Below are 7602 nucleotides of genomic sequence, written 5' to 3'. Positions count from 1 at the left end.
CGATAACGAGGTTGTTTCTGGGGGGAGTGCATTTTCACGAGCACCTGTCGTGATTTCAGGGGCGGGACTTCCTATACGATTACCACTTTCGGCCGGAGTGCTTTACCAGGCTTTATCTCTCAAGATAAAGCTGGGAACGAGGTTAAGCTCAGTAGCAACATGCATGGAAACAGGAAGTGATCCAGACTCCTGCGGGGAAACAGGGAGTGATCCAGACTCCTGCGGGGAAACAGGAAGTGATCCAGAATCCTGCAGGCAAACAGGAAGTGATCCAGACTCCTGCAGCTGAGCGGGGTTGGGCCTTGAAATGGATACCGACAACAATACGCAGCCGGGGGAGCTTAAAAACATGACAAATCAGATTCCCTGTGAGTTAAGTCCGGCTGGAAATAGGCTTTTCAAGGTGAGGCGGGTTCAGAGCGCATCTGACAGACGGTGACGACAAAACCTTTAGAGCACCTGTTCCACCAGATAAAAACATATTCATAAACGACTGCTTGTTTCAGACAGCAGACCTGGATAGATGTCTGATAGATGTTTGATAGATGTTTGATAGATGTCTGATAGATGTCTGATAGATGTTTGATAGATGTTTGATAGATGTCTGATAGATGTCTGATAGATGTTTGATAGATGTTTGATAGATGTCTGATAGATGTCTGATAGATGTCTGATAGATGTTTGATAGATGTCTGATAGATGTCTGATAGATGTTTGATAGATATTTGTTAGATGACTGATAGATGTCTGATAGATGTTTGATAGATGTTTGATAGATGTCTGATAGATGTCTGATTTGGTTGTGTTTGGTACCTCTGTGATGTATGTACCGTCTGTCTCTTTTCTATTTTATTTGATTTCGTATTTTTTTTCCTGTTACCGTTCGAGGGGCCCTTTTGTCCTCTCGCCAGGCTGTCACTGTAAATAAGAATTTGTTATTAATCGACCTGCCTGGTTGAAAATAAAGTGATTTAAAACGTGTGAACTTATTCAGGAATGCTTGACTCGCTGGACACGCGGTTAGTCGACGCTACGCAGGTGCGATATAACCCTGCAGTCAGACGGAAGCCTCCTTCCACCAAAAGGTCCAACTCTCCCAGAATGAAGAGAATCCTTACTTAGCGATCGCTGACCGCACTTCCTTTCCCCCACATCAGCGTTCAAAACCAAGCAACGACTTGGCCCAGGTCTGCAAGACTCTACGTTGTGTTGAAGCTAGGACTTGGACCAGGTCTGCGAGTCTGTTGAAGCTAGGACTTGGCCCAGGTCTGCGAGACTCTACGTTGTGTTGAAGCTAGGACTTGGCCCAGGTCTGCAAGAGTCTACGTTGTGTTGAAGCTAGGACTTGGACCAGGTCTGCGAGACTCTACGTTGTGTTGAAGCTAGGACTTGGACCAGGTCTGCGAGACTCTACGTTGTGTTGAAGCTAGGACTTGGCCCAGGTCTGCGAGACTCTACGTTGTGTTGAAGCTAGGACTTGGACCAGGTCTGCAAGAGTCTACGTGTGTTGAAGCTAGGACTTGGCCCAGGTCTGTGAGACTCTACATTTTGTTGAAGCTAGGACTTGGCCCAGGTCTGCGAGACTCTACGTGTGTTGAAGCTAGGACTTGGATCAGGTCTGCGAGACTCTACGTGTGTTGAAGCTAGGACTTGGCCCAGGTCTGCGAGACTCTACGTTGTGTTGAAGCTAGGACTTGGACCAGGTCTGCAAGAGTCTACGTGTGTTGAAGCTAGGACTTGGCCCAGGTCTGTGAGACTCTACATTTTGTTGAAGCTAGGACTTGGCCCAGGTCTGCGAGACTCTACGTGTGTTGAAGCTAGGACTTGGATCAGGTCTGCGAGACTCTACGTGTGTTGAAGCTAGGACTTGGACCAGGTCTGCGAGTCTGTTGAAGCTAGGACTTGGCCCAGGTCTGCGAGACTCTACGTGTGTTGAAGCTAGGACTTGGCCCAGGTCTGCGAGTCTGTTGAAGCTAGGACGTGGACCAGGTCTGCGAGTCTGTTGAAGCTAGGACTTGGACCAGGTCTGCGAGTCTGTTGAAGCTAGGACTTGGACCAGGTCTGCGAGTCTGTTGAAGCTAGGACTTGGACCAGGTCTGCGAGTCTGTTGAAGCTAGGACTTGGACCAGGTCTGCGAGTCTGTTGAAGCTAGGACTTGGACCAGGTCGGCGTGACGCAGGTCAGCGACAGAGAGCCGTGGTTGAAGAGTTTATACGGCAGCGTGCCTCTGGACGTCCAGGTGTCGCTCTGCGGGTCGTAGCTCTCGACGTGGTCCGAGTCCTCGATGACCTCGTTCCCGCTGATGTAGCGCCCTCCCGTCACGTACAGCGTGTCGTTGAGCACCGTGGCCGAGTGGTGCATCCGGCGCTCCTTCAGGTTGGCACACTTCGTGAAGCGGTTGGCCTCGGTGTCGTACGCTATCATCCTCCTGGTGTATCCTGAGAGAGAGAGAGGGAGAGAGAGAGAGAGAGAGAGAGAGAGAGAGAGAGAGAGAGAGATAGAGAGAGAGAGAGAGAGAGAGAGAGAGAGAGAGAGAGGGAGAGAGAGAGAGGGAGAGAGAGCTGTAGTGTTCATCAAACAGTGTTGAACTTGAGTGCTAACAATCATACTAACCCTATGATTTACCACTAACTCTGTCAATAATGTTTATATTAGTTATATTGCTCACCACCAATGATGTAGATTTTGCCATCAATGACAGCAGCAGGAGCTGAGACGTTCTTAACCGTCCTGTTCTCCAACTTAGACCACAGGTTCCTGCCTATGTGGTACACCTGGAGAGAGAGAGAGAGAGAGAGAGAGAGAGAGAGAGAGAGAGAGAGAGAGAGAGAGAGAGAGAGAGAGAGAGAGAGAGAGAGAGAGAGGGAAAAGACATACAATAGTATTTATGAAGTGAGTGAGTGAGTGAGTGAGTACCTGTGTCCTCCTGACAGGGTTGCACGGTGGTTTACCTGTGTCCTCCTGACAGGGTTGCACGGTGGTTTACCTGTGTCCTCCTGACAGGGTTGCACGGTGGTTTACCTGTGTCCTCCTGACAGGGTTGCATGGTGGTTTACCTGGATCATCCTGACAGGGTTCTGCATGGTGGTTACCTGTGTCATCCTGACAGGGTTGCACGGTGGTTGACCTGTGTCCTCCTAACAGGGTTGCACGGTGGTTTACCTGGATCATCCTGACAGGGTTCTGCATGGTGGTTACCTGTGTCATCCTGACAGGGTTGCACGGTGGTTGACCTGTGTCCTCCTAACAGGGTTGCACAGTGGTTTACCTGGATCATCCTGACAGGGTTCTGCATGGCGTCTTCTCCCCCGAACACGTAGATCCTCTGGTCCACAGCAGCGACCGCCGGGTGCAGCACGGCCTCCGGCATGGCAGACATGGCCTCCCATTGGTTGAACATGCTGTTGTACCTGTTGGTGGTGGAGACGGTGGATTATGAGTTGGTTGGCCTCTTTTTTTTTTTTTTTTTTTTTTTTTACAAATACAGACAAAGCAGCAGTTAACCCTTTCACTGCCACACGACAGCCGGTTAACCCTTTCACTGTGACAATACAGAAGGTTAGCCCTTCGCGGATGCGGAGCTAATGATGCTAATGATGGAGCATCGCCGTCGGTTGTGTGATAGTAAAGGGTTAACCTTCTGTCGTGTGGCAGTGAAAGGGTTAAGAGTCAGACAAGAAGATAGATACCAATTCCCTCTCTGTGCGTTCAGTGGAAAGCTATCCGGCTGCTAGCTAGCCCAGCTCAGCGCAAATGAATGGAAGCGGATATGGACCAGCTAGCCTAGCCGTTGGCCAAAAACACCTCTCCCAGAGTTTTAAGCTAGGCTAGTGGTCTGTATCCACTTCCATTCATTAGCGCTAAGCTAGGCTAGCTTGCAGCCGGAGGGAATTGGTATCTATCTTTTTTGTCTGACTGTGGAGAGAACAGTAAGAACATCCCATAATGTTGGCGTGTTCCTCTAACAAAACAAAACATTAATCGACAATACAGATGATGACACTACACAACACGAAGACACTGCCTTTTTTACGAGATGCATTTGCCACTGAGAAACACTCTAATCGCACATGGCTGATTGTAACGTCTGTATATATTATTAACGTTTCTGGTGTGTTTGAACCCTTTCACTACCACACTACAGAAGGTTAACCGTCTGTAGTGTGGTAGTGAAAGGGTTAACCTTCTGTAGTGTGGTAGTGAAAGGGTTAACCTTCTGTAGTGTGGTGGTGAAAGGTTAACCTTCTGTAGTGTGGTAGTGAAAGGGTTAACCTTCTGTAGTGTGGTAGTGAAAGGGTTAACCTTCTGTAGTGTGGTGGTGAAAGGTTACCCTTCTGTAGTGTGGTAGTGAAAGGGTTAACCTTCTGTAGTGTGGTAGTGAAAGGGTTAACCGTCTGTAGTGTGGTTGTGAAAGGGTTAACCTTCTGTAGTGTGGTAGTGAAAGGGTTAACCGTCTGTAGTGTGGTAGTGAAAGGGTTAACCTTCTGTAGTGTGGTAGTGAAAGGGTTAACCTTATGTATTGTGGTTGTGAAAGGGTTAACCCTTTGGCAGTGTGGCAGTGAAAGGGTTAACATGATATCGATGCTGTATGTGCAGATTGACAGTCCCCCCACAGAGTCAGCGGTTCTTAACCCTTTTTGTCTTGGAATGTTTTCTCAGAATTCCATCTTGGAATTCTATCCATAGCTTTTGGAATACGCAGGTCTCAGAATCCCCTCACGTGTATGATTGACGTGGAGCGTAACCCATAAACAAGCTAGCCAACCACTTGGCTCCTCCCACAGGGGAATAATAAAGGAGATGTCTCTGAGGTTTTCTTCCACCTCAGAAACATCTCCAGACTCCGACCATCACTTTTACGACTCCACAGTTGAGACCCTCATCCATGCCTTCGTCACCTCCCGCCTGGACTACTGCAACAGGGTCCTGTCCGGGGTTCCAAGCAAAACCCTGGACAGGCTCCAGTATGTTCAAAACTCAGCTGCCAGGGTTCTAACCCGCACCAAACGCTTGCAGCACATCACCCCCCACCCTCATCCACCGCCACTGGCTCCCCATCCAATCCCGCATCACCTAAAAAACCCTCCTGCTCACTTACAAATCAAATCAAATTTATTTGTAAGGCCCGACAACACACGTTAATGTCCCCATGGGCCGTACACGTCTTCTTTAAATAAGTCAAGAAGAAACATAACAATAAGTCAATAACAAAACAAGAACACCATAAGGTCCAACAAATTTAAAATAAATGCAAATAAATGAAAGAATGCAAGCACTCCCAGACATACCCCACGCGAAGGTAAGGAAAAACTCACTAAAACCTAACAATAGGGAAAATCCCTCCACGCTCTGGCACCTCAGTACCTCACTGACCTCCTCCACCCCTACACTGGTCCCTGCGATCCACGGACACCGGTCAGCTCTCCATCCCCCGAACCAGACTGCGGACCTTCAGGGACAGAGCTTTCAGTGTGGCGGCTCCCACCCTCTGGAACTCTCTCCCCGCAGAACTCCGCAACGCCCCAACTCTGGACTCGTTTAAAAAACTCCTCAAAACCCACCTCTTCAACTTGGCCTTTAACCCCTAATTTCTCACTTTGTATGTTGTGTCTGTCCACTATGTTTGTTACTTTTGTTATTTCCCCCCCCTATGTAAAGCGACCTTGGGTCTTCTGAAAGGCACTATATAAAACGAAGTTATTATTATTATTATTAAAGGTCGATCTACTCTGATAAACGTCTCCTCTCTCACCTCTCCACGCTGCTCAACACCTGTGTGTCCGGCCCGATGCCCCCAAGGACGAAGATGAAGTGTCGGTAGGAGACGCTCTGGTGGGCGAAGCGAGCCTCCAGCATGGGCTCCGCCGGCCTCCACTGGTTGGTCTTCAGGGAGAGGGTGTAGACGGAGCTCCTGACCTGGCCGCGCCTGGTGGTGTTCATGGTCAGGCCTCCCAGCACGTACAGGACGCTGTGGAGACAGACGTACGAGGCCTTGTAGAGGCGGACGGGCAGCTTGGCCAGCCTCTGCCATGTCTGGCTCCTCTCGTCGAAGAGCAGCGCCTCCCTGGAGGTCTGCTCGTTGTTCCTCCTCCCTCCGACCACGACCAGCGTCTCTCGGCAGGTGTAGCGTCTCGGCGCCGCCGCCCAGACAGGCCTGAGGTTCACCGACTTGGTGCCGACGGCAAACATGAGCCGGCGGACCGACTCGATGAGCTCCGTGCAGAGGGCGGAGGACTGGATCAGGGGGTCGTTGGCGATGAACTGGAAGAGGAACGTCGGGTGGATGTAGCGCAGGCGCACCCTCTTGAAGAGGTCACCGATGGCGCCGTGCCTGGACCTGGGGTCGTGGTGGATCCAGGCGACGAGGGTCTCGAACACCTGCTCCTCCTCCGCGCACAGGCCGTCGTCATCCAGGTACCCCAGGAGCTCCGGCAGGGACAGCTCGCACAGGTCCTGGGAGGCTGAGACGTCGGAGAAGCTCCGAACGGCCATCTCCTTGGCCTTGCCTCTCAGACTGCGGCAGTCCAGGATCTCGGAGAGCCGGATCATGCTCAGGCAGTTGTCCGGGCTGAGCTGCCCCTGGAGGAAGCAGGAGCAGGCCTCGAAGAGACGTCCGTACTGCAACATGGACGCCGCCTGCATCAGAGGCAGCACGTTGTCCATGGTGATGCTGGCGAGGCCGGTGTAGACGTAGTCGACGACGCTGCTCAAGGTGGCCGCCGCCACGCCCTTCAGGTGGATCTTCCCCTGTCGGCTCTCCGCGAAGTCGCTGCAGAACATGGCCCTGAAGTAGGGGCTGCTGGAGGCCAGGGCGGCGCGGTGACAGGGGATCTCGGTATTGTCGGAGCAGAGGGACACGTCGGTCAGCAGCCTCTCCCGCCTCAGCTGGTTGAGCTGCAGGAGCAGGTTAGAGGACTGCTCCCTGTCTCTGTAATGGAACACGGGATCAGCTGCTGGTCGCTCCATGCTGAAAAAAGGCTAAACGGGAGAAAGGTGTCATGGTCAAAGACTACTGCTGCTGATGTAAATGTACGGTTGACTACTGCTTAAGTGTAGAGAGGGGTGGGGGCCGTAGCCCTTTGCCTCTCACCTAGGTCGTTTTGGGGCAACCAAAAGGGATTCCTGAACAGTGTCTTTATACCTGTATCACTGTACATATTAATACTACCAGTATGACTTACTACCATAGTGTCTTTATACCTGTATCACTGTACATATTAATACTACCAGTATGACTTACTACCATAGTGTCTTTATACCTGTATCACTGTACATATTAATACTACCAGTATGACTTACTACCATAGTGTCTTTATACCTGTATCACTGTACATATTAATACTACCAGTATGACTTACTACCATAGTGTCTTTATACCTGTATCACTGTACATATTAATACTACCAATATGACTTACTACGATAGTGTCTTTATATCTGTATCACTGTACATATTAATACATATATGTATTAAAATTAATTAATATAGATATAGTATCTACAGATATGTTAAAATAATTATATTCAGGTATGTACAGAGTTGTAGTATTAATATGTACAGTGATACAGGTATAAAGACACTATGGTAGTAAGTCATACTGGC

The 7602-nt window shown here is 49.9% G+C and overlaps 1 protein-coding gene across 1 annotated transcript; it reads right to left on the bottom strand.

Moving 5' to 3' along the window:
- Nucleotides 1-2148: 2148 nt before the first annotated feature.
- LOC311224005 (kelch-like protein 38) lies at nucleotides 2149-6966 on the bottom strand (the record flags this gene model as incomplete). The annotated part of the gene is made up of 4 exons (XM_084308798.1): nucleotides 2149-2438; nucleotides 2669-2774; nucleotides 3269-3410; nucleotides 5753-6966. 4 exons carry the CDS (start codon nucleotides 6964-6966, stop codon nucleotides 2149-2151), a joined length of 1752 nt encoding a protein of 583 aa, XP_084164924.1.
- Nucleotides 6967-7602: the final 636 nt, after the last annotated feature.

The sequence above is a fragment of the Notolepis coatsorum genome, assembly GCF_963971535.1.
Source record: "Notolepis coatsorum genome assembly, chromosome: 2".
NCBI lineage: Eukaryota > Metazoa > Chordata > Actinopteri > Aulopiformes > Paralepididae > Notolepis > Notolepis coatsorum.
The sequence above is the reverse complement of the archived record's forward strand: the minus strand, read 5'-3'. Positions and strand labels throughout refer to the sequence as shown.